This window comes from Cavia porcellus, unplaced genomic scaffold (genome assembly GCF_034190915.1).
Source record: "Cavia porcellus strain 051 isolate PalLab524CR breed Dunkin Hartley unplaced genomic scaffold, mCavPor4.1 scaffold_19, whole genome shotgun sequence".
Classification (NCBI taxonomy): domain Eukaryota; kingdom Metazoa; phylum Chordata; class Mammalia; order Rodentia; family Caviidae; genus Cavia; species Cavia porcellus.
The window spans coordinates 60,872,786-60,900,474 of record NW_026947502.1 but is presented as its reverse complement, the minus strand read 5'-3'; the positions used below and the strand labels follow the sequence as shown (position 1 = coordinate 60,900,474).

General features: G+C 40.8%; 1 protein-coding gene across 2 annotated transcripts; it reads right to left on the bottom strand.

The window, feature by feature from the left end:
• On the bottom strand, positions 1 to 25,197 carry Derl1 (derlin 1). 2 transcript variants are annotated; one of them, XM_063231151.1, is made up of 8 exons: positions 24,842 to 25,197; positions 14,500 to 14,611; positions 9,054 to 9,140; positions 7,971 to 8,074; positions 7,299 to 7,394; positions 6,267 to 6,319; positions 4,494 to 4,604; positions 1 to 1,483 (listed from the first exon to the last, which is right to left on the bottom strand). In XM_063231151.1, the coding sequence occupies exons 1-8, from the start codon at positions 24,992 to 24,994 to the stop codon at positions 1,345 to 1,347; spliced, it is 855 nt and encodes a 284-aa protein (XP_063087221.1). In that variant the 5' UTR covers positions 24,995 to 25,197; the 3' UTR covers positions 1 to 1,344. The 2 variants fall into 2 exon arrangements, with proteins under 2 accessions (XP_063087221.1, XP_003467412.1); XM_003467364.5 differs by having other exon boundaries at positions 7,971 to 7,997; positions 9,076 to 9,140; positions 24,842 to 25,193.
• Positions 25,198 to 27,689: the final 2,492 nt, after the last annotated feature.

The following is a 27,689-nucleotide window of genomic DNA, read 5'->3' as shown; positions in this document are numbered from 1 at the left end:
TGCAGCCTTCAAGAAAACTTTTATTTGGTGACAAGCCAAGCTCTGATGGGGAACGCTCACCTCTGAAACAGTATCCTGGGAATTCGAGCTGGTCTGATTCACAATGCACGTACATTCGTGACTCAAAATAATAAAAACTTGCAAACGCAAATGATTCTAAAGCCCTTACAATCCAAAATTATGTGTGATTCACTCAAATGTGCTTAATTAGTTTTAAAAAATGATCTACCTACAAAAGAGTTGCACTTTTCTCACAATTACCTGAAACACCTGACCAGAAAAGGGCAGGAGCAAAAGAAAAATGAAAACTTAAACAGGGTCTGGGTGCTCCCTTCCCCAGTGTGGCGTGCTGTCTGACACCTACGTGCGCGCGCGCGCGCACACACACACACACACACACAAACACACACACACACACACACACACGAGGAGACTCAGACAGGAGCAGCTCTCCCCAGGGCCATGTGAGTGGGGATCTCCAAACACAGCACCACTCAACTCCGAGGTCACACAGGGCCAGCACAGGACACCAAAAGGACAAAGCCTGAGGCCTGCGGTAGAACACCACCCTGCAGTCCTGACCACCCAAGCTCAGGAAAAACCACCTGCATCAACCCTCAACCTCATCAGTACCAATCTGGCCCCTCGAACACATGATGCTTTTTTACAAAAACATCTGAAGAGGTGTCAGATGTTGTAAAGATGTTATGTCAGTGGACAGGCTGACACAATCCCAAAAGCTGAGAAAGCAATTCGTCCACTGCTCGGTCTTCTCCCCTATTACAGTTCTGCCACTGAAGGAGGAAAACAATTGTGTGAACAAGTTCTTTGTGACCAAGCCTTGGCAAAGTCAATAAATAAAGAGTTTGTCAAAGGCAGGATCATTTTGCGAGCAACCCCTCCAGTTGCAACTTTGGGAGCTGGGAAAAGCAGGAGGGAGATATGTGTGCAAGAAAGAGCTAAGAATCCTTCTGACAGGGTCTGGACCCCACCCCAGATGCCCAGCTCAGTGCCAGCAGACCAGGACCTGCTAACACTCATTTTTCAGATGGAAAGGGAAAAAGTGAAAGTACCAAAGTACAGTCCGTTTTGAAATTTGCACTGCTGAGATTTGTTCTTCGTAGCAGTAAGGACTTCAATGAGAATCAGAGACTTGAGGAACACTTGTATTTTCCTTCAAGATTTAAAAAATTCTGTCTCATACTGAAAGACTACATTCGGTGTGGGTCAGGTCCGACAGCGCTAGCTGGGACTCACTGTGAAACACACTTGCTGTGAAACACACCCAGCCCAGAGAAGGGGCGCTGAGTGCAGCAGCTGGTGGGCAGCCCTGAGGCGGCTTGTTCACTGGTCTCCAAGTCGAAAGCCCTGGCCCCAGTTGTGTCTTCCACCTCCGCCATTCTGGTCAGCAGCTCGTCTCACACTAGCAGGCGGCACACCAAACCCCGACACCCCTCCTCTCCTACTGGGCAGCCAGCGGTACCTGAAGTGGAAAGGGGAGACAAAGGCAAAAGAAAAAGCAAAGTCACATCCACATAGCACCCAGCACCCCATATATCTCCCTCTCTTGGGTGTTCTCGTGGCATCTGTCACACTGAAGAGGCCAGGGACAATGTCTCATTTAACTCTATCTTTTCAGCACTTAGCTCAATGCCTGGCCACAGATGGCACTTGCTTCTCATGTTTCTTAACTTTATCAAGCTTTCAGTTAAATTCACACTCTATTACACTGATTTTAAAAGTAACTCATGCAAAATAGTATAGAAACGAAAAGATTACACCCACAGGCCCAACAACCAGAAAGAAGACTGACTGCATTTTGGTATATCTAAATATGGATCAGAATGGATCAAAACTACAAACTAAATTTGCTTTCAAAGTCCAAATCCCCAGGCTGCACGCTGAGTCATGCACAGCACCTCCACAGCACCCTCAGCCAAGGCCACAGGGAGGCTGCAGAAGATGGTTTTCTACCCTGCAAGTCTGGGTATGGTTTTTTTGTTTTGTTTCGTTTTGTTGTCTTTCAGGCTGGCCTTGAACTCACTTGTAGCCCAGATTGGCCTCAAACTTCAAAGATCCTCCTGCCTCGGCCTCCCAAGTGCTACGGTTACAGGGTATGCCCCCACACCCAGCTGGGCATGTTTTTAAAATCTACTCATAACCTGCCTCTGACTTCTTCCTTCCCATCTCCTACCTGGAAGGAAAGCAGAGGTCCAAAAAGGTTTGATGATTTCTCCCCATGTAAGTTAATACACTAGGAGTCACAGAAAAGCTAAGAAAACTTAAACCCAAGTCTATGCTTTGGACAGCATTTTCTAACTATTTCCAGTTCTGGCCTAAAAAAATCGAGAATGTGCTTAAATCTATTTCACTTATTAGGTCCTAATATAAACTGATGCCCCTAGTTAAACCGCTCACAGTACCAGAAAAGCCACACAGAGCAGCAGTTTCTACACAACCTTGGGTTGACAACACACAGGTGTCAGGAGTACTCATACCTGAGCACGCAAATTCACCGGTTCACCCCTCTGCACAATACATCTATGAGGTAGGCACTATGGTAGCAACCTCTCTGTTTATAAATGAGAATACTGGGGAGGGGGCAAGCCTGAGTGATGCTCTTCAGGACTGACAGGGCGAAGACAAAGGCCACAGCCTGCTGTGGAGCCTGCACTGCCCACTACTTTCTACAGGGCAGGACTCTAACCGACGGCAGTCAGAACGGGAGTCCGCGTGTGTTTCTACCATCTGTGAGTCCTCCACTCTCGTTGCAAAAAAGACACCTGCCCCTTCTAAACAGAAAATTAACTGTGTACGGAGGGAAAATGCATCTTCTAAATGGGGTGCAGAATACTAACCCTTTTAGAATTCTGTAACTCACCTTTACCCTTAAACAAATACAGTTTCATCATTCAATCAAAATGTAATTTCTAAGACTGGGTCCTCAAGATCTACAACATCCGGCATAGTAACATTCCTCCAAAGTACCCAGTAGAAGAGAGTGCTTGAAAAAGGCAAAACTAAGTGTGCTGCTTACACTGAGACAATATGGAAGCCATCTCCACTGCCTAAGCAGACAGTGACATTAAATGCAAGTAATTAGTATAAAAAGATACCCAATTATACATAATCAACAAAAATTTATGGTAATTTCAAAGCAGTTACTGCTCTTGCAAGAAGCTACATTTTGTCATCTGATCTTTATGCAAAATTTAACAGAAGGGCTTCCACCAAGAGAGAACTCTCAAGCAAAGGCAGCTCCTGTGTGCTGATGACTGCCTCAAGAATCACGTACACTTTGTCATCCACAATTAAGAAATAACTGTAAGACATTAAGTCAGAGTGTGACCATTTAAAGTAAAATAACTGTTGGCTGCCCCTCAAAACACACACTTTTTTTGATTGATACATCTGCCATCCTACTTGATAAATCTAGATGAGAAATTCAAACCTGCTGTTATTATGTCCTTTGATAACTGGAAAGCAGATTCGTCACTTGTTTTTTCAGCGTGGAGGTAACCCAAGGTTTTATTTAATTTTTAAAAACCACCCATGTATCAGTATTATCTTGCTTTTTTGTATATTGTAGCTCACAATACCGTCTTAAAGGGGCACTGCTCAAATTGTGCTGCCCACATTGACCCCTCTGATGGACAGAAGTGCAAAACATTAAAATGAGAAGACATGAAAGGAGTTTCTGTTGTTGGTTTTTAAAGCTTTTAAATACAAGTCATTACGGCAGATCCCTGACATGAGATTAGGCGTGGCTGTCAGGCAGGCTGTGACACCCAGATGGCGGCTGAGCTGGTTCCTTCTCCGACAGCCTTTTGCTTCACTGACACAGTGGCCTGCTGCTACTACAGGCACAAGTGTGTCAGTGTCTCTCCTCAGCTCACTGAAACCCCACTCGAGAGGTTACTGACTGATGCCCACCACCATGCTCAGGACTGTGCTCATCTCCCCTGCCCTCGTCCACTTCAAGACTTGCAAACTGAAGCCTGGGGGCGCTAAGTAACTGTCCCAGTACCAAAGCCTGTACGGCTACAGCCAAATGGCTCTTGCCCTTGGCCTCTTCATGTGGAGCACCCTTAAGAGCAGACAAAGAAAGGCACACTCCCCTAGGGGGATGGGACTATATGAACCTCATATCTTTCATTTTATCTTTGAGCATCCTACAAAATTTCAATACTAAAATATCAACCGCCCCTTCCTCGACAGAAACCATGGTCACAGCCTGGATACGGGGTACCTCTGCCTGCTGTGCTGCCTGACCTGAGTCTCATTACCGGCAGTCCTCTGCTAGTATCCCACGCAGAGTGAGGTGCTGGCTTCCACCCCTGACTTGCTATGACCGAGTGGCTAACAAGTCATTTATTAGCTCAACTTCTCTATCCGATGGGAGGTACACTGGACCCCTCATGATGCGCCTACTGAGAAACATGAGACCACGGGCAACACAATGTCTGTTCAGTGAGAGAGGAAAAAACACTTACAAAAACTGAGGTGTAGATAGAAAATTTCTTCCTCCCAAGTCCATTGGGTATCTGAACATTAGGAAGAAATAAAGATGTCCGACAAGATTTCCAATTAACTCATTGATCACCCTGAAAAAAGAACCAAATTAAAGACAATCAAGCAATAAAGTGAGATGCACCTAGTTTTAATTAGTAGCATGGGGAAGAAATCTACACTGAAGCCCACTTCCAGTCCCGGGAGTCTGTGACAGCTCTTGAATAGGTAGGCCCTTTTTATAGTCAGAGTGACAAACGCATTCTAAGGGAGAGAGAAAAAGTGACTGCTGAACCAATGTGGACCACAACTCCTGCAAGCCAGCAGCCCCCCTGATAGCGCCTCTAAGCTTGGCCCATCTCAAGATGCTATTTGTGCTATTCCCTACCTCAGGAGTGAGTCATGAGCACTGTGTATATGAAACACAGGCAGACAGACAGGCTGCCCAGGGAGAAGCAAGGACAGTACACGCCTGCTCCCCATCCCTGGAGCCCCTGCTTGCCCTCTCTACCATCTCATGTCGAGTGTCAGGAAAGCTGACCTTCAACCTGCAGCCTACAATAAACAGTGACTTCCTTAGATTCCCCATGGCCAGTGGACAGGTCACCTCAAGATTTTATGGATCCACTCTTACTATCTTCTGCACCTCTAGCATCACTCCTTGTCAGGGATAAATCAAGGCAGTTGCTTCCAGACTCTGCCTTTCTGGGTGGAAGAGGAACAGGACCACACTCTGAAACTGCTATGCCCTAGACCGAGTCTGCTAGCTCAGTTCATCTGCTGTTTTCTCAGAACACAGAAGCTGGGACCACAAAGCAAAGCATCAGATATAGGAAGAACTAGCAATCACCGAACTCATGAAAACGTTTTGTGTCTGACTTGACTCCTGTAAGAGCTGCCCATGAAATGAATGTCTTTTGTTCTTAGCATATTTCCAGAATGCTTTAGAAACTGCTCACTATCAACAGAAAAGCAGATTTTCAGATGGAAAGTAGTTTTGTATAACAAACAGGCAATCCTAGAATAGCTGCATCTTGATGTTTTCCCCCCATTTCTGGGGGGTGGAACCCAAGGCCTTCAGACTAAGCTACATTCCTGGCCCATTTTTCATTTTTTATTTTAAGACAGGGTTTTGCTAGGTTGCCCAAGCTAGGCTTGAACTTGCAGTCCTCCCGCCTGGGCCTCAAAGCATAATGGATTACCAGTGTGCCTATTACTTTCCCTTAAAAACTGTCTGGATACATGAAAGGCTTTCCCAAACTTCAGTTCTAATTACTGACAACAAACTAGGAATGCACTGGATAGCCAAACACATGTACCATCAAACCACTTACAAAACTACTTCCCATCTGAGAATCTGCTTTTCTGTTGATAGTAAGCAGTTTCTAAAGCATTCTAGAAATATGCTAAGAACAAAAGACATTCATTTCATGGGCAGCTCTTACAGGAGTCAAGTCAGACACAACTTAGACCTTAGTTCAGTCTGGATAGTGAATCCAGAAACACACACTTTCAAACATAACATATAGAAATGTACTATATCTACTGATGAACTAAGAAGACTATAACCATCCATTGTTAAACATACTTAAAGCTACAATTTAACCACTTACACTCAAAATGTAACAATTAGGTTCTAACACATCAATATTGAAATTTAAAAAAAAAACATTCATAACGATTAGAGAAAGAAGATAAAAAGGTAAATAGAACTTTTCCAAGGATTAGTTTCCCACTAAATAACGCTAGTCACTTACGAGCCTCCGATGATATAGTTGAATCCAAGGATAACCCAAGGTAAATAACAGGCCTAGGAAAGAATACACATAAACATCAACAGCCATACCTGAAGAGGACAGAGCCATGAAGGCAGGTAAACAGAAATGGATACACTGATAAGGGCTTCAGATAATTCTTCGGGAGGTGACTGCAAACTTCTCAGATCAACCCAAAGCACACTTAAAGCTTCCTATATAAAACTGTATTTGTGCACTTGTAACTGTATTTTCTGCCATAGTCCAGATGCAGTATATAACCTGCTGGATTCATATTAACAAGCTTCAGAAACCAGTGTCTTATGGATGCTAAACACAGGCACTACAGAGTCAGTCAGACTCTGACCAGCAAACTGTAACAAAGTCATCCTGAATTTCTAATTCATTACATATTGATTTCTCAAATAATTCTGCACATGGAATTCAACATGTGAGTCCTCTAATATATTCAAGACCAGACATCAAAGGTTAGGGTGTTGCAAGGATCTTCACAGCTAGTAAATAATATAAGTACTCAGCTAAGTACACAAGAAGAACACAGGGTACTGCAAAAGCCCAAAAAGACTAACTAGTTCCAGGCAAGGGACTAAAAATACAGTGTGTGTTCAGCCTCATAATGGGTAGATTTTTTACAAGGAAGAGAATCAAAAAGTTACAAATGAAAAACTGTGAGATCAGGTACAAAGGGAAGTCTGGAGGCAAAAAAAAAAAAATCTGTCTTGCTAAAAATGTTAAGCACATATAGGAAGTAGAGAAATAATAAGAACAGATTTTAAATCACAAAGTTTCAAATGCATTGCATACACTCGTCACTCATGGATACAGCCCTGAGGGCCTGAGCAGCCAAGGAAGAAGTACAACAGTTAGCAAAAGAACTCTGGGTTGGCCCAGGAGAGAGGGGCCTGCCTCGATACACTGCTCTTCAGTGCCCTCTCCTGGCCAAACCAGGAAGTACATCTCAGGATGAGAGAATTCTGCAAAGACGATGAAAGTTTTCCAAGTAAGGCCAAGTACCTTGAATCGTGTTCCAAACCAAAATGATACCATCATGTCTCTGTTCAGCTGAGCCCAGACATAAAGTACTGACATGATCAGAGGAATCATCAGCAACTGCAAAAAAAGTAACATGTAAACACCTGGCTCCAGGAATGCACAGTTTGAATAAAGGCTTACCATAAATCTACTACACTTATTTCTCCCCTCCAAAAACAATTTCTCATGTGAATAGAAAAAGCAAAAGAAAATTCAATTCATAATAATTACAAGTTGATCCCATTATTTAACTCACACAAAGAATGCTACAAAGTCCTACAATAAAATGCAACACAATTACGTTTTTAGATGGACTCACATACTTAACTCAAGCTGTTATTTGCAAAAAGTAGATTTACTTACCATATGAGCTCTATTTTTTTTTAAAAAAAATCCTTACATAAACTTAGAAAATACTGCACAATCATTATTCTCAATATTCAAACAATACAAAAATGAGCAAAAAACCCCAATGATTTAGATTACTCATATGAGCTTTAAAAATTCAGATGACTTAAAATCTTCATAATAAAATATATCATTCTGTAAGTTCAAAATATTATACCATCACAGTTAATATAATTTCAACTTCTATCAAAGGCTATAACAGCAAGTCTAAATCACACAACAGGCAAAGTTTAAAGGGATACTTACCTGCATATCCATTGCCAAGCCGGTAATCTTGGTTTGTGAAGTTAAAGACCAGATAATAAAAAGTATTCCATACCTATCCAGTCTGACATGCTTACCCTCCACCCCTGTCAAGGAAATATTAAGCTCATTCCAAACAGTTTTCTGTCATTAAGATTACTTAACACATCTGAGAACACTAAGGTTCTGGTAATCTTTATCACAGCTCCATTAGACTGTACACAAGGAGATGAGAAGTCAGTAGCCGCAGCCTGACTCAGGAGGTCTTTTCCAGCCTGCCACAGCGTCTTAGCACCTCTCCTTCAAGAAAAGGACAGAGATACCTGTGTGTTTGAAACACATAATGATTCTGCACACATTCAGGGCTCTAGAGCATAGCTGAAGTCCAAAACTGTTTCATGTTTTTTTTTTTTTTGTTTTTCCTTTTCCATTTCCTCAAAGGCAAGGAAAGGGTATCCAAAGCCTCACATTTTGGCTCTTGGCCCACTTTGAATGGAAGGTGAGCCCACCAGCAACTGTGAGCTCACAACTCTACCCAGGACCTGAGCCACGAGTCCCTGCTGCTGTTCACACCATCTGCAAGATCCCAAGTTGGCTGTGTGTTGACAACTGCAGCTGACACAAAGCACACATGTGGACTGTGTGGCCAAAGCTTTGCATTTTGTACAGGGTCTTTTATAGAGGGAATAAATTGCTACTGAAGAATGCAAAAGAACTGAAGCAATAAAGTCAATAAAGGACACTGGTGTAAATTAAATTTCTGATAAGAACCACAGATTTCTAAAGCTCTCAGCACAGAATCTCTTTGTGCTTCAGTCAACAAGCTGTCACCCTTGAGAACACAGAGAACTGAGAACAAGAAAGAACAGTAATAAAACTCAACCAAATGTGAAAAAAAAACCTACAAAAGCAATGGCAAGAGAATGTATTACTCAATGGCCATATGATCTACTAGAGCTTTTAAGAACTTTAATTATTCTTATTGATTAACTGTAGTAAACAAAGATGCAAACACTCATTTGAAATTTTTATACAGTACCGTCTGTTTCCCCAAACCTGAAAACCAACAAAGGATTCACTTCTGACCCGAAATAACATGGAAGGATACCACGATGCAAATCCAGTTAAAGAGAAGCATGAATAAATAGTCTGCTGGCCTCCCATCAAAAGCTCCTGAAACAAAAACAAAGCCACAGTCATGGTTCATAATTTCAGAGCAAAGTAATGTCAACAGAGAAAAACACTTCAAAAAATTAGAGAACATCAAGCTGAAGATATTTTAAAGTCATTCCTCTCAAGCAAAGTCCATTTTTGGAAGCATCTGAACCATGTCCAGGTTCCCCTATGCTGCCCCGAACTCTCAGTTCCACACTCTGACTCCCATCTCAATCCCAGAACCCGAGCCCCATCCCAGACGTGGTGAGAGCTGCTGGAATCCCATCCTGGTCTGCTGGCTTACCGCAGGGTTTCTATCACAACCTGACACATTGTTGGTTAACTGCTTAGTGCCCATCTCCCACTCCTGGATCATACACTTCTCAAGAAGCACTTGTTCTGGCTACCATTGTATCTCCTCCAGCATGACTATGCTGAAGCATCTTTTGTGTGTGTGGTCTTTTGAGACAGGGGCCCCCTCTGTAGTTTAGGCTGGCCTCAAACTCATTGTGTAGCTTAGGCTGGCCTCAAACTTGTGGTGATCCTCCTGCCTCAGCCTCCCCAGTGCTGGGATTACAGGCATGTGCCACTGGGCCCATCCTGGAGCACGTTATCACTATCGTCATTACTTTCTTTCTTTTTCTTTCTCTCTCTCTCTCTCTCTCTCTCTCTCACACACACACACACACACACACACACACACAGACACACACACACACACACACACAGGCATGCCCAGCTCTGGGAGTAGCTACTGAGACAATTCTGTCTCTATCTTGCAGGTACCTATGTTCCAGGAAGAGGAAGTGATAGGAGAGGGAAGGGGACGAACGCAGGCACCATTCCACAGACTTGTACTGTGAGATACAACCTACAGCTGCCTTTTATAAGACAGCAAGTGGTCACACAGCTCGTAGAAGCAGAGTGATGTCTAACTACTGCCTCACCTCTCTACCACTGTCCCATTAAACATGTTGCTTTATTAATAGCTGGAATAATCAACAATCTAAATCTATGGCTAGAGATTTAGCTCAGAGGCATAATCACCTGCCTGACAAGTACCAAGTCATTAGTTCAATCCTTGGTACAAAAAAAAATCCAAATCCATCTTCTGAAGATTCCTAATGCCTTCAATCTGAAGGTTTTAAGAGAAGTGAAAACACACAAATAACTGTAAGATCACTATAGTGGTTGACTGACTGTGTCAACTCGAGACATTTAGAAGCTTCACTAAATGGGTTTAGCAACTCTACATCCAAGGGCGTAGAAGACCCACCCTAGGGTGGCTCATCACCTGGAGGTATGAAAGGGAAGGAGGAAGGACGAATGCATCCCACTCTTTGGAGAAGCTTTGGTTTCACCTTTGATTTGGACCTCGTCTCCCGGCCTCCAGTGTAGACTCCTCAGCTTTCCGGCACAGACCCTTCAGCTCCATCATGGAGCTTTCTGTCTTCTGTCGCAGACCCGTCAGCCTGCGGGTGTGGACTTGCAGGAGATACTGGGGTGAACTCCAGACCTTGGGTTGAACCCTTCGGCCTCCAGCGTGTAGACACCCCCTGCACACATCCTCATACGGACTCTGCTTCCTCATCAGACTCAGTGGCTGACCACTGTAAGCCAATCTTGTTGTTTATCTCGTGCTGTATGTTTTCTCTAGTAAACCCTGACTAATACAATCACTCCACTTAAAAATTACTTGCCCTCTGCTCCACACTCTACCACAGTTGCATGATAAAGCTAGTCAATTAAAAAAAAAAAAAAACACTGGAGGGTCAGAAAGGAAAAGGATATAGTATCTAAAAGAAACCAGGTTATCAGCAAGTCCCACACTCGCCCTTGCGTCTTGTCTTCCTGTCACCTCAAAGGCACACCTCACCCACACCTAAGGGTGTTTCATGCTGAAAGGTCACAGTGATGGATCAGCATTGCTGAAACACTAATGCATTTTCTGAAGTTAAATAATACCTGTGCTCTGTGTGGTTTTTGCTTTGAGATTTCTAAGAATTCTTTAGATTGAGTACTTAAGATATTATAATCACATAAATATAACATTTGACATGCCTGCAACTGGAAATTCACAATTAACTGGTCTCAAATTGCAGTCTTCCTGTTCAAATCAGAAACCTCCTAAGTATGCCAATACTTCTATATACTTAACAATTTAGGCTGGCAGGGAAATATGCAGGTGGCAAACATTCTGTCAAAATGTTAACTTGAGGCTTTACAGCAAGACAGCAAAAAGGGAATCAGTATACATTGATTCCATTCTTAGCTGTGTTATACCAAAGAGTTCGACAACCTCTGGAATATGTCACCACTGCTCCAAACCACTGCTGTGTTCTTGTCTGGGAAATGAAGGTTGAACAGAATGATCACAAAAACTCTTTCCTACACTGTTATGCACAGCAGCATGATTCCTAACACCACAGCCAAGTCAACTGTGGACAAAATGGAACTCTTCATACATTGAACTCTGACGTGGTAATAAAAGGGAATGAATGCTCATGCATAAAATGCTGATAGATACATGCCTCACAGAATCTGAACAACATAACGCTAAGTGAAAGACACAAGTTACAACAGACCATACACAACATGATTCTGTTTATAAGACATGTCCAGAAAGATGAAACTAAAGGGCCAGAAAGTAGATTGATGATATCCCATAGCTTACAGAGAAAAAAGGTATTGAATGCAAACAAGCATTGACTGCTAATGGGTACAGAGCTTTAAGGGTAAAGAAATGCTTTATAAATTATGATGACTGCACAACTCCAGGAAGATACTAACAACCACTGAATTGCACCCTTTAAATGGGTGAACTGTATGTTGAGTGAGTTGTCCCTACATATTTGTGGGAAGGGACTGGCTCTAGGACATGGATCAGATACCAAAATCTGCAAATGCTCAGATCCCTATATGAAATGGTATATACTATTTGCATAAAATCTGCACGCATCCTCCCACACATTTTAAATCCTCTCTAGACTATGTATACTATCTAATACAATGTAAATGTTTTATAAATAGTTGTTATATGGCACCAGGAAATAGTAAAAGGGAAAAAAGTCTGTATATATTCATTTCAGACTTGATTTCTGCCAAATATTTTTTATCTGGTTGAATCCAAAAGTGCAAAAATGTAGAAACCATGAATTCAGAAGGGCAACTGGATATCTTGGTACAGTTGTTTGAAAAACGCTGCTCAGTGCAGGCATGATGGCACCCACGTGTAATACCACAGCAGTCTAAGATAAAAGGATTCAAAGTTTAAACCCAGTTTGGACAACTGAGCAAGATTGTCTCAAAATAAAAATATAAAGTCTGAGGATTCAGCTCACTGTGAAGGCCCTGGGCTCCATCCCCAATAAACACACACAAAGCCTCTCAGTTTGGGCATTTCAAAATGCTCTGTGCTTAGGGAATAAGGAATGAGAGGGCAACTTTTGTGAATCAAAGCAAACAAGAGATCAGGAGCCTAATAAGCCCATGGATTTTTCTTTTCTTTTCTTTTTTTTTTTTTTTTTTTTTTTTGGTGCTAGTAATTACCTTGCACTTAGCAAGGCAGGTGCTATGCTGCTGAGCTATATTCCAAGCTCCCATGGATTTTTCTTAAATGTTATTCAGGTAGATTAATAGTAAAAGTTTGGTGTATTATCCAAGTACCAGAGATAGGTAAATGAGTTTAAGGACATTTAAGTAATAGAGATACAACAAGTAAAAAGTGATCAAGGAATTATTGAGATTCAGGTTCAATCTTAAAACAGTATTAGAAAGATTTTTGTAAGACTATTTCAAAGGCAACTACTGAAAGATTTATGAATGAAATAACAGCATGCTGAGTATTTTACTTTCGATAATGGAGGGTGAGGTAGCCATCAAAGGCTCACTAGGAGACAGCTGGAGGTGGGTGATAGTCAAATGGGGGTTCATATATCACAATATGAGTTACGAAAGGCCATATGAAACATCCCTAATGGTAAAGCCACACAGAAAGTAGATTAGTGGTTGCCAGGGGCTGGGCGAGGGGAAAAGGAGAACAGAGAATGCCTGCTTATGGGTTTGTGAAGAATGATGAAAACCACAAAATTACACTGTTGTGATATTTACATAACACTGCGAATCAAGACCACTGAACACAATTTAAAATGGTTAAAATGAGCCAAGAGTGGTGGCTCACCTTCATAATCCCAGCATTCACCCACAATCCCAAAACTCAGGAGGCTGAGGCAGGAACACCACAAGTTCAAGCCTAGCCTGAACTACACAGAGACCCTGTCTCAAAAAATAAACAAATAAATACATACATACATACATACAAATAAAATAGTTAAAATGGAGAATATTATGTGAAGTGAATCTGACCTCTATTACAAAAAGTTTCATTCATCTTCTCTACTTTTATTTATATTTAAAGATTTCCCATAATAAAGACTTATCAAAGATAAAAATAAACAGTCATAGATAACCCACACTTTATCTACAGTTTATTACTTACTTTTTAAAATTATTCCAACAACTTAAACCTCAATTGTATCAGTAGGGTATAAAGCTAAGCAAGTCAGAGGCAATAATCAGACACAAATAGAAAAGGAGAATGAACACCACCCGTCCTGACAGATGTAGGGTTCAAGCCTGATGCAGGTAGAGCGGCCTCGTAGGCAGCTTCCCCTCAGCTGACACACTACCCTTCCTGGAGCTCTAAGAGTGAGCAGGACCTCCAACTTAACAGCCGGCAGATTTACTCTCTCAAGTCAGCTGCACTTAACAAAATCACACTCATATTAAGATAAAGTATTGATTTATGGCTTTTTAGTATAACCAACTTGGACTGGAATATAAGGTATTGTCAGAAATAAAATTCAGTAAGATATTTTGAAAAAAAGATTTTGACAGTTTATTCATACATCGTGCTGGTACAACATATGATAAACTACCATATTGTTAATCTCAACTACGTATTTTAAAGTAGAGTGTTTCAATTATAGAAAATAAATCCTGGCTTTTATTTGCATAAAGTAATATTTTTCAAGCTCAATCTGAGAGACCTGTACACTCCAGCCAATGCTGCATCAAAGGACAAAGAACTGTCCTATGACAAAAATGAGTAAGATGGCCAAATAAAATGAGAATTCTATAGCTCAGCCACTGAGAAATTGGGCAAAGCATGCAAACTTTTCATCTGCCTTTTTTCACCTACAAAATGGTGACAGATACTTTACACTTCACGACATTGTAACACAGTCTTTGCACAGCCACTGAACACACATACTATCATCACACCAAACTGACTGCCCTTAAAATTCCTCCAAGGAGTAAACACATGGATCAGTAAATTAGAAAGAAACAGTACTTAAAACAACTATGGAAGACATACCTGTTTCAAGTCGTGTAGAATACTGATACAAGAAATATAAATTGACCAAATAAAGAAATCCAGTTCCTGGACCCACAGGGAAATAAAAGGTGGCAGTGATTGGCCTCCAAATCTGTCCAGATCAAAATAAACACAACTGTTAGTTTTTCTAAGGCAGGTTAATTGACTTTTCTTTTAACTAAACACGATGAACTTTTTTTGGGTTTTTTGTTTGTTTGTTTGTTTTTGGTACTGGGGATTGAACTCATGACCACACACTTGCCAGGCAGGCGCTTGTTCAACACAATTAACTCTTGCAAAGCATTTTCCTCAAAGAGAGTAATCCAAGTGAAACCATCATTATGATTTAAGAACTAAGATAAGTTTATACCAAGAATAATCATCAATTTGCAAATCAATGAAATACAAAGACATCACAAAATAAGCAAAAAATTTCTAAACAAGATGAAAAAAATCAACACCATAGAAATATACAGTGAAGTCTTTTACTGATACGCATATGCCTAAGCCTAAGATCAAAACCAAATTTCAAAGACTTTCCAAAACTAAATCTCTTAGGAAAAGAATATACTGGGATGACTGTGTCCAAAACTATCATATTCAAAAGGTAAAAATAAAGCAGGAATTTTTTATTCAAACAATATTCTAAATAGGTAATGTAAGCACTGTTGACTTGAAGAGCAATATCTCCAAAGTAAGAAATATGTTAAGAGTCTACATTAAGAATAACCCTTGCTGCTGGATTCCTGCCCCCGCCCCCGCCCCCGCCCCTGGTCGCCCAGCTCCCCATGCAGCAACAATTCATGACTTTCTTGCCTGCCTACCATTATTTACCCTTCTTCACACTACTTCACACTGTACTGCTTTACACCTTGTTTTATGCCCCTAACAAAATATTTCCACTGCCCTCACAGTATCCCTTTTATGTAAACATTCAAACTTCATTTAAACTGTTACAATGCCGAGATGAATATTCTTGTTATGAACATACAGGATAAATTTTGTGAATCAATCTGCTAGATCAACAGACATACACATTTACTTTGTTAAGATACTGTCAAATGACTATAGAAATGTTTAATCAATTTATTTTCCCCCTAAAATGTAAATGAGTACCCACCTTCTCCACATACACCATCTAGTACATTTTATATTCACCAATTTGAAATCTCTATTTGCCTCATGAGAAAAACAGAAGTATCTTTTCATGTGTATCTTTGCACCATTCTTCTGCTAGTTTTGCATTTATACACTATGGAAATTGCTTATTCTCATTGCAAGTATTTTCTGGTCTGTCATAGACTTAACAGCTTAACGGTATTTTTGCTGTAATTTGGCATGTAAATGTTTAATTTGTAGACAATTATATTCATCGTGTATCACGCTTACAGTCTTCCCACTCCAAGAATAGAAACGTGCTCACAGTTTTACTACGCACCTTCACACTTAATCTAAGAAATAATGAAGGAATCCAACTTACTTTTCTAAATAGTTACCCACTTGCCTCATTCCTGCTTATAAAGTAAAGCACATTTTCTCTAGTTATTTGAAAAATGACTTTTACTGAATAATTAGTCCCTTTTATAAAGTCTAAACTTTGACAATTCTGTTTGGAATCAATGCCTACACTAATATCAAGTTATTATAATTTCCAGTTTTAAGATCTGATAAAGTTAAAGCATCTCCTGCCCCTATTTATCTTGAACTAGTCTCAATATTTTATTTTTCTAAATGAATCAGAGCTAATATCTATATTATATCAATGTGATCCCCAGCCAAGAAGTCTTTCATAGCTCTTATATTTTCCAACAGAGCTGTATCTTTCTCCTTTTATACTCAACTTCCAAAGCTAGTTGTTATATATTTGAAAACTGAACCTCTTAGGCTTTCCAAACACACGACCCTATGAGTAAATAAAATTGGGTACCTTATTTCATTCTCATCTAGTTCATGAGCTCGCACCTCCAGAGCAACATTAAACAATGGTGAAGCAGACTAAACTGCCTTCTCAGCCATCTGGATGCTGGTTTTTGCTTGGACGCTGTGTGTTCTATGGCACACTACCATGTCAAAAGAAGCAAGAGCTGGCATAACTTCTTGAACGAAGTCCCAAGAAGATGCATCAGCACAATAAAAGAATAGGTTTGCTAACAAATTCAGATGTGGCTGGGATGGAGAACGTCAGCCACGGGGCCTAGCCAGGTCCAAAGCTGGCAAGCCGCATTCTCTAAGTACAGGAATGTAATCAGCAGGGATTTAGAGCCTGTGGAGGAAAAATCTCTAAGTCAAAAGTGACTTTCCAGAAACCCTGTATTAAGCCAGTAAAACCAAACAGGCTAACATTCATCTGGATTTATTCACAACTTTATCATAGAAACAGTATGGTCTAATGGAAAGAGTATACTGCAGATGATATAAGAAGACATGAGACCGTCTACTGTCAAGTTACCATTTCTTAGCCTCAACTTTCAATCTGTAAAATGGGAATCACACTGCCCTACATTAAATGAACAAATTTTAAATAAACAAATTAATGTATCACTCAGCCTATTTATATATAACAGTTCAGAAGACTGGTTTTATACACAAGCCAACAGTATTGAAAAGGTTGACAGCTAGTAAATGGTAGAGCTAGACTTTTGTTCCAGTCTGACTCCACATTGGTGATACCCTCAATTTTTTACTCTGATACTCACGAATGACTTCATTATCCTACATAAAATTAGTAAAAATTTTCAGTACAATTATGCCTATACATGACCTGCTTATGAAAAGCACTAAAGTACAAACTGGAAGCAAGTTCTTCATGACTCATAAGTAGCTGTGGAACCTTAGACATACAGATCTTTGAGGTGGCTCTCTTTACCTACCCAGTGAAATCCATCCCTTATCTCAGGGTCTGTAAAACACTGGGCTCAAAAAGATGTGTTGTAAAAAAGACAGAGACAGAAACAGAGTGTACTACTATCACAACCTCTTAGGAGACACCCCCTGGCCTAGTTTTTACACATTTAAACTATCCCTGTATTCCTCTAAGTTACTCAATGTCTGATTTTAGAAAAGAAACCCTAGGGTTTTTTCTGACTACGTTCCCTCTAATGCTGATGACAGAACACTATTTTTAGCCACTGTGTGCACCTGTTCTTTAGAAATCAGTGTCTGTCAAAATACCTCACTTCTTTTCCTTATTCACTAAGCTCACACTTCATTTATACTTACTTGGCTTTCAGTGCTCTGAGGCTTAATATTATTTTTGTATTACTTAAAATTATGATTTAAAAACAGCAGCACTCGTCTCTTTAGGGAAATACTGTATTGTAATGTATTTCTGAAATCCCCATAAAGTCCTCCTCTTTCCTCTAACTGACATGTAAATAATCACGATAAGAAAATCTATTTTAAGAAGAAAGCTGGGCCCTAGACTTAAGGTAATACACCCAGAGTTCCTCACAGGACAACAGCCCACAGGTGTGCTGCCACAGGAACCATTCAAAAGGCACAGCATTTAGTTATCAGTCCAACAATTTATTCAGAATGGGTTACAGTCATCCTTTAATCACAATTTGAATGATCTGCTATTAACTGTAAATGCTATCCAGAGTGTAGAGGTTTTTAAAGATGAAAAGCAAAGATTTTTCTGAAATATAAAGGATCAGTTGACTCAAAGTTAAGTTTGGTTATGGCTCATCAAGAAAGATAACCAGCACATGTGTGTGGAATACCAAAGTAAACTAAAGCTTTTTTTTTTTTTGAACCATAGTAGGTAGGCAAGAGAAGACCGTTTTGAAAATGAAAGCTACCAAAAAAAAAAAAAAAAAAAGGAAAGCTACCCAGCCAGACATGGTGATGCACACTTGTAATCCCAGCACGCAGGACTGCTGTGAGCTGAAGGTCAGCCTGGGCTATACAATGAGTTGGAGGCCAGACTGGACTGCATAGCAAGACCCTGTTTCAAGGGGGGGAAAAAAAAGGTACCCAGTATCAATTTAGAGCTTTAAAAAAATTCATTAGAAACAATAGTGTGTTATTCTATTTATTTACATGCAATGATTCAAGAGATTAATTCAACTCCACTGATCACATCCCTAGATATATACACAACAAAAAACCATACCAAATACAATATGGGTGACTCTCCAACATCCTATTGATAACAGCCACACCCAAGACTGTCTGTTGTGCAATTCCACTTAGAGAAAGCATAAAACTTGGCAAAGACAACCTATAGTATTAAAAGTCAAGATAAAGTACTAGCACCCATGGATGGGCAATCACCAGAAGAGAGCAAGAGGAAGGTTTAAAAGTACTAGTCACGGGGCTGGGGATTTAGCCCAGCGGCATAAGCGCCTGCCTTGCAAGCAGGCAGTCGTGAGTTCGATCCCCAGTACCGATAAAAAGGAAAAATCGTGAGTTCGATCCCCGTACCAATAAAAAGGAAAAAGACAAAAAAAAAAAAAGAAAGTACTAGTCACCCACAGATGGGCAATCACCACAAGAGAGCAAGAGGAAGGTTTGAGGGTGCTGGTCATGTTACCCCTTGACCTGGACATTAGTTTCTGAAAATGCAACAAGTTATAAATATATGTTTTCCTGTTTATATACTCTAACTCGGTAAAAAATTTAAAAATAATGTCACAATTAATGGGCAACCTTATCTACAAACCACAACTAAACTGTCTCAATGGGGACAAGAATGCTCAGAAAAGATTTTCAACTGTTCACACCAAAACATTAACATCACAGTTCTAAATCCAAACCCTGCAGAGATTTCCATGCTCAACCTGCAGTCAAAGTCCATCCCCTTACAGGTCTGTGTGAAAAAGCTCATATAGCCTAAAGCTGGCCAGCTAGGGATGCAGTCACGGGGTAACTGTAAATACAAAGCTTTGTAAATATGTAAATATAAGCACCAGTCTAAATCACAGACATGGTTGGCTCCATTTTTCATTCCCGAAACAATAGAGAAGTTGAAGTCACATCTTCCCCAACAATAATCCAAGTCATACTTCTAATTCAAGAAAATTAAAATTAAAATCTAGCCAGGTATGGTGTACACAGCAGTGCTATCAGCACTCTGGGAGGCTGAGGCAAGAAGACTGAAAGTCTGAACCCAACCCAGGCAGCCTGGCAATTAGCAAGACTGTCCCAAAGTAAAAAATAAAAAGGTCTGGGATGTAGCTCAGTGCAGTGGCCCTGGGTTCAATCCCCAGTACTGGAAGAAAAAAAAGAAGGAAAAAAACTTAAATCTTACTACTTATAAATAGAGCTATGGTTTGGATCTGAAATGTCCCGAAGGTTCAGGTGTGCAAGGCTTGCTCTCCAACGCAGTGACATAGCAGAGCTGAAGCTATTCAGAGGTGACTGGATCATGACTAGATCATTACCAACAGATGTATCTACTCATGAATCCATAATTTAATGGGCTATTGGGAGGCAATGCCAACTCAGAAGCGGGGCCTCCCTAGAGGAAGCCTGTCACTGGGGGCATGCTCTACCACCCCGTCTACTTCCTCCCGGGCCACCATGAGGTGGACAGTTTTGCTCCAACACAAACTCTCCACCGTGATGCTCTGTCTCACCACAGTCCCAATGAAGCCACAGACCTCTGAACCTGTGAGTCAAAACAAACCTTTCTTTCTTTCTTTCTTTTTTTTTTTTTTTTGTACCAGGAATTGCACTCAGGACCTTGCACTTGCCAGGCAAGCACTGTGCTACTGAGCTATATCCCTGGCCCACTTTCTTTCAATTGTTTCTCACATGTTTTGCCATAGTGATGTAAAAATTACTAATGACTGGTAATAAAAAAAAACTATTTTTGAATAGCCTGTTAATCATGCTATTTACTGGATATTTTATACACACTTTTCTTTGTGTTCCACTTAAGAGACATAAAGTAGATAATCTCAATTTGAAGGTATTCATTTTTGTGTTTCTAAAATTTGGATGCATCACACAATTAATGTATTCATTTATTTCTATCCCTCCCCCCAAAAAGCTGCACTAAATTGATTATAACAATTAATGAAATCTTAGAAGAAAGTAAATATGATTTTATATAATTTCCACTTCTAGGAAAAGAAACTGAAACTCAGAAGTATAAATGAATTGCCTAACAGCATACTAGTAAGAAGCTGAACCAGGCCTTAAGACCCTGATTCAAATTATTTGAAATTCTATGGTCTTTCTAATCTAACAGAAAAGAAAAGATAATCTGTTATAATTAAATTGGAATAAATCACTTTCCAAAATGTTTTACTAAACACTAAATTTTTTTGGTTAGGCAATATGCAAAGGAGCTAAACAAGATAACTCAGATCTACTGTCAACTCGCCAAAATAGGAACTAAAACTGCAGCAGCTGTCTAAAGAATGGGTAACAGTTATCCCAAGATGATGGTGAGATCTGAATGAGATAACACAGAAAAACAACACAAATGTAAGAGATGAAGTTACTTTGTGCAAAGAAATGAAGAAGCATCACAATGTAGTCAACCCTGGAGAAATAATCTCCAGAACTAGGCAGCAAGAAAATCCTGGAGAAATAATCTCCAGAACTAGGCAACAAGAAACTGCCATATCTCTTGTAACTAAGGATCACCATGAAGACATTTCACAATTATGAGCTATTTGACTGATGAGCATTAAAACCAAGGGACAAGGAAAAGGAAGAACATGTGCACAACACTTTTAGCACACATCTGTTTTGACCTAGCCAAACTTTGCCATTCCAAACCGTCAACCTGTGTACTGAGGAAACTTATGGTCAAAGACAACAAAATGACTTTTGTCACTTCCAACACAAATGTACAATCCTAAATCAGTCATTTCTTGATTTTTTTAAACTGTTATGGATCCAGCTTCTAAAGAGGTTGAGTCTCTACAAAAGTACATCATCACACACTGTCCTGCCACACTGAGCTCTCTGACACAGATTTTCCTCAACAGCATCATTGGGAAACAAGTTCCTCCAGGCTGGTTTGGTAGCTAATCTTGTCTAGAGCAAGAGTCAGAGTAACAGGAAGCAAAGACAAGGCACAGCTACTGGTGTTTTTACACCTAGGCTGTCAGGGCACCGTGTGGCCTCCTATCAGCAGCTTCTCCTAGTTTCAGGGCAACAAGCTGGGAAACACAATGCAAGCAAGATACAGAAATCACTGAAGGTGTGTCTTAAATGATGGCTTTTTCTAATCAGATCATCACGTTTATCATCAGCCTAATAAAAAAGCTTTTTAATGTTAATTACTCTACTAATCCAACTACACAACTGAAGAAGATTTTGCAAGAAGGGTCAGAGTCAGTTTTGACCAGGTACTTCTTACAAAACAACCACTACCCCCTTTGCACACACATTACCCAACATGCCACTAGGCACGACGTGTACAACACTGCGCCCTGCCAACACATATTTGCTAAAGTAAATAAACAGAAAACAGTACGCAATTCTGGCTGTGCTCTAAAATCCTGTTCTTACACCGAGCTTTCTATCTGATCCAATTCCCTACTTGGTTTCCTCCACCTGGACGCCTAAAAAGCATCTCAAGACTCAACAATGGCCAAAGCATAACCATTCAACCACATGCCCCACTGAAGCTGAGCCTTCCTAAACACTCCCAATCTCCATCAAGGGCTGCACTACCCACTCAATTGTGCCTTTACAGACATCTTTGCATCCTCTTGCCTTCAGTCATTCTCCCGTCACATCCCCTCAGCAGCAATCCTGTCCACTCCAACTGCCAAATCTATCCAGTTTTTCTCTATCTTCACAGCCACCCTAGTCAAAACCACCACCTGTCCTGCCTAATTTGCATGCCTCTCTGATCCCACCGCCTAGCATGTCCCTAGACAGCAAGTCCACTCCACAGAGCAGTCAAGGCAACCTGTCAATCCTTTATTCAAAAGGCTTCCCAATTCCACAGTTCAATGGCACAGCTGTGCTTGGCCCTGTGTTCACCTGCCAACACTGCAAACAAATACTGTAAATCAAATTCAAGCCTCTTGACATACTCTACAAAGCCCTCTGTGATTTTGCTCAAACCTACCTTTCTTTGCTTACTCACACTCACCCTTGGCTAGCTCTGTCCTCATCTGCTGATCCTTGGCCCTATGGCTAACTTTGTCCCAGCCGCCCAATCTTCCTTTTGTTCTGCCGCTAAGCCTTTCACTTACTGTATTTTCTTTCTGGAAGTGATGCCCAGTGCCAGATCTACCCAATGACATTCTTCAAATGTCTTTCAAGGCTTTTGTGGACTACTCTAAAATATCATATGCCCTTAAATCACTATCCATCACATATGTCTCTATGTGTTTATATATGCAGGAACCTTTTCTATTTGCTATTATATTCTAATAGCCCAGCACATAGTGAATTTCTACAAATTCGGAGAATATATAAGCACCTACTATGTGCCAGGAACTATTCTACATAACAAAGTCGGGATACAGAGGACAAAGATCTGGCTCTCACTTTATTCTCTAGAAGCAGGTTAGCAAATACCAAAGGGTGAAATATTGCAAGAAAGTGAAGAGTAAGGGAAATAAACAAAGGAGAAGCACTATTCTATGTAGGAAAGAAAGCCTTGTTGGTAAGATGGCATTTGCACAGAGACCTGAAGGAAGCAGGGAGGAAAATGCATGAGCAGTGGTTACCTGCTACTAGCAAAGAAATAACACAAACGCCCGAGAAGGTATCCAATTAGGTGCTGACAAAAACAGTAAAGGACATCATAATGGAGCCTAATGTACAACAGACAGAATAGTAGGAGATGAGATAAAAGAGCCAGTCAGGGATCTTGCAAACCACTAAGAAGACTTGGAGTTTATTCATCAGGTGGAGAAGACACTGAAGTACTCTGGGCAGATTGACAAGACCTGATTTATGCTTTAAAAGAATTCCTCTAGCTGTTAAAGAGAAAAAAGGTCAAAAGGAACAAGGATGGAATGATAATGGCATGCCGTAGAAAATGAAAAGAGACTATATTCTGGATTATATTTAAGGTAAATAGAACATGTGGCAAATGAGAGAGAAAAAGTCCAAAGATGACTCCACCACTGTTAGCTTGAGTTCCTACTAATGAAGCTGTGATTTACTTCTAGGGAAAAAGAGAAGCAGCAAACTTGGTTTTGGGCTCATCAAATTTGACTGAGATGTCTACTGGTCATTCAAACGATGATTTCTTGAAGTCTGATAACTGTATAAACCTGAAAATCAAATGACAAATATATGCTACAAATTTTATACTGTATCTGATAGTCTTCCATTTATATAAAATATTTAAAGCCATAAGGCAAATGATACCACCTCAGCTAACTAGAATCTACAGAATAGGACCTGTAACTGATTCCTTGGACATTTCCCAACATTTAAAGGTCAGAAAGATGAGAAATCAACAAAGCAGCTGGGTGTAGTGGTGCACAACTACAATCCCAGCACTGGGAAAACTGAGGCAGAAGGATCACTGTGAGTATGAAGTCAGCCAGCACTGCATGGCAAGACCCTGACTCAAAAAAAAAAAAAAAAAAAAAAAATGTACCGGTACAAATACTCTAAGACGAACGTGATCATTATGTATACCTAAAATGTACCAATGAAATCTGATTTTAAAAAGAAAGAAATCGGAAAAGGAGATTAAGAAATAATACACAGTGGGGTGAGGAACAAGAGAGTTACCAACAGGCCAAGAAATGTGTTGAAATTAAAGTCAGATCTTGGAATTCAACATCCCAATGATTAGTTTTAAATTACATAAACTAACCAAAAAACAACTTCCAGAAAACCAACATTGTCTTGCCATGAATGATACTGTTTTACTTGACATTTAATACGGTATCAAGGTCTTCTCTTCTGAAGCAATTTACTCTTTACTAGTCTGTTCTTAGGCTGAATTACAAGACGATCACTAGGTTAGGCCCCAAGGAAGAGCACGTAAGTAAATTCATTCTTTATATCTCTGGCCTTAAGCCACTCCAGGTGAGAGAGGGACTTTCAGGAACACGAAAACAAAATTAAGTCAAGCTGACAATATAGATAAAGCAGACACCACGCCACCACGCGGATGACAAATCGTCACAGGGCAAGGCTCCACCGACATTCAAAAGACTGGCACCAACCACTGAGTTAACTTTTCAACGCCTCCTTCAGACACAGCAGGGTAGAAAGTACTCCTGTCTCTAGCTCTCCAAACCCCGCAGCCTCCCGAGCCCAGAGAACCCCGCCCTCAACCGCTGGAACCTGACTTACTACAAGTCCCACCAGCCACCGCGCGTCCCCAACGTGCAGGTGCCCGCTCCACGGCCGCGGGGCCGCTTGGGGCCTGTAGTCCCCAATCCCCAGCGCCAGCCAGTACCTGGAAGCGATAGAGGAAGGCTTCGGGCCACAAGAATAAGTAAGCTGGGCTGATGAGGCCGAGTTTGCCAACCAAGGGAACAGCAATGCTGGCAGCGAACCAGTAGCGCGTGATGGCCGGGATGCTCCTGAACCAGTCCCCGATGTCCGACATTTTCGCCTCTCAGGTCGCCAGGATGCGCACAACTACCGGTGTGCCCGCCCCGACCCCCTTACGACGCGGCCGGCTTCGCGAATGGAAGGTATCGAGGCGGAGGCCGCAGGAGCCGCGGTACAGAAGGCAGTCACTGGCGGACGTGGCGCCACCGAATTCGGACAAGCGAAACAGCGTTCTGAGGCGAAACTTCCCCTTCCGGCGGCTACGGACCCACGTGACCGGAAGTCCCGCGATTTAAGGGAAAAGCAGCGATTTTACTTTGGGCCGAGGTTCTGAGTTCTGGGTAGGGATCAGACCCGACACGGAGGGGCGGGGCTACTACAGGACTGGTGGATAACAGCAGTTGCCAAGAGCAACGGCAAAAACTCCAACCAACGGCTTGACTAAACGCTCTCCAGCTATTTCTTGCTAGAGACTTGATCCCCGAGGGCGTTTTGAAGGGTATTTAAAATGGCAGAAGGAAGAGGAGACCTTTGCTTAGTTATTTGTTAATCAGGCAGGTGCCTGGATCTTCCATTCTCAGGGCAGAATATTTTTTCTTCTTAATGAGCAATGGAATAAAGTAGTTTCAGAGAGAGGTAAGAAAACGAAACAGACACGGGAGGTGGTGGAGGAGCTTGGTGAGAGATGCCTACCTGATATAAGCACCTCCTGGGGGAGGTGGCCTTTGAGCAGAGCCAGCAGGGCAAAGATTGAGAAGAGGTTTCCAAGTACAGAAAACAGTGCCCTAGCTAGCTTGGAATGTTGCAGGAACTGAAAGCAAAAACTGATGTGACTTTTAATCTAGTTCACTGGGCAGAACTTGCATTACCAGCAAGTGAGAATCCAACCTGTTTTCCAAAAACAATGTGTAAAAAAACACTGAGGAGGACTTCCCGGTTTTAGAGTTAGGACCTACAGTTTAGGATTGATAAAGCCTTAAAATAAAGACCAAAACACACCTGTAGTCAACAAAGTTCGGTTTATATAAACTTGCAGCTGCAGGGAGAGAGATTGTGGTTCAGAGGACCCGTTTCACCAAACAAAAGGGTCATTATTGGGTTAGGGAGAAGGAGGCAGTTTTGATGAAAATTAAACGAAGCAGTGTTTTGAAGGACTCAAAGCAAAGGAGAGCTGTATGCAGGATCAGGTTAGCATCAGGCTTGGGCCTGAGCTGAGGAGCAGACCAGGGCCTTCATTTCCTCAAAAGCTCCAAGTCAAGATAAATGTCGACTTTGAGGTCAGAAATTCTAAAGTTTTACATCTAGATGAAAAATTCTAAAGTTTTGCATCTGGATTGAAAATCGAGTGTCACAGTGACCTGCATGTCTCAGATACTTCAAACAAGAATGGATATTCCACTCACACTGACATAATTTGAACAATTTCCAACACATTTACTGTCTAGATGGGTCAGCACTCTATTTTCGATGTTAATTAACAAAAGCACTTTTTACACAATAGAAAGACTATTCAATGGTCTACAAATGAAAGGATACGTTTGAGAACTTAATAAATAACAAATACAGTGAATATATGAAGAAATTCTCACTCATGTTCAGCTGATGGGAATACAAATTAGTACATCCTTATAAGGAAGATAACTCTAATATAAAATAAAAGCCAACGAGTTGTATAATAACAAAAATGAGGATACTGGTTTTTATCTCCTTACCATCACAACCACTACAACCCAACATACAATGAGACAGAGGTTGAGAGCTGCAGAGAGTTCCTTTAATGAACTCCTAAGTGCGGTGCATGAGTAAAGAAAAACAATGTCTGACAGTATTTCTAGGCTTTTGATTTCACAGAATGAGTGCTCTGAAATTTGACTTCAGGCTTTAGAAATAATAAAATTTTTATCGTGATAACACCAGTTGTTAGAAATATGTTGTAAAAATTACCTAACTTCTTAGAACTTTAGTTTCTTTTGCTGTAAAATGGGCTTGGATAATACTAGTATTGGACTGTTTATATCCAGTACCTGAAGCAGTATTCTTGTTACTGTCAGGGCCAAATCAGACCTCCCTCTCCCAGAACCTAACATTTGCCAGCAAAGGCATTGTTCTCAGAAAAGCTTGAAAGAGATAAGATGGGGCATGGGATCTCATAGGTCCCTGGAAATCTGGAGACAGCCACCAGATGCCTTGAGTGCTTTGCCCACTGAGGTGCAAGATAGCCAGAGAACTCTGATCACTGATGTTTATTAACATCTTCCTTACTAATGTCCATTGCTTTCTTTCAATTCCTGTTTTTTAAAAAGACCCGCTTCTTTTTGATCCCTACTGCAATTTTTTTTTTGCTTACCTGTCTTTTTGAAATGATTTACATTAAAAATGTATTACTTTGTAATTCTTAAAAGGTAATTGTTTGACTGCAAATTGTCCTGCCCTAAAGAGGGAGCAGTTGTTTTCAAACTATAGTGATCTAAGGATTAAGGAGAAATGGGCTCCTCCCTCACTGTTTTGGACATTTGCCTCAAAGGCAAGTTGTCCTTATTCATTTTAAAAAGAGAATTTACCCTATTTTCCCAAATGGTTTACCCCAAACTTAATCATTTCCTTATAAAGAATTTCATGTGTTTAACAATACAAGATGTTGTTACAAACATGTAGGTAGCCAGGTATGATGATGTGTACCTGTAACCTATGTTCTGGGAGGCCAAGACCAAAGGATCACAAGTTCAAGCCCAGCCTAGACAACTTAGCCA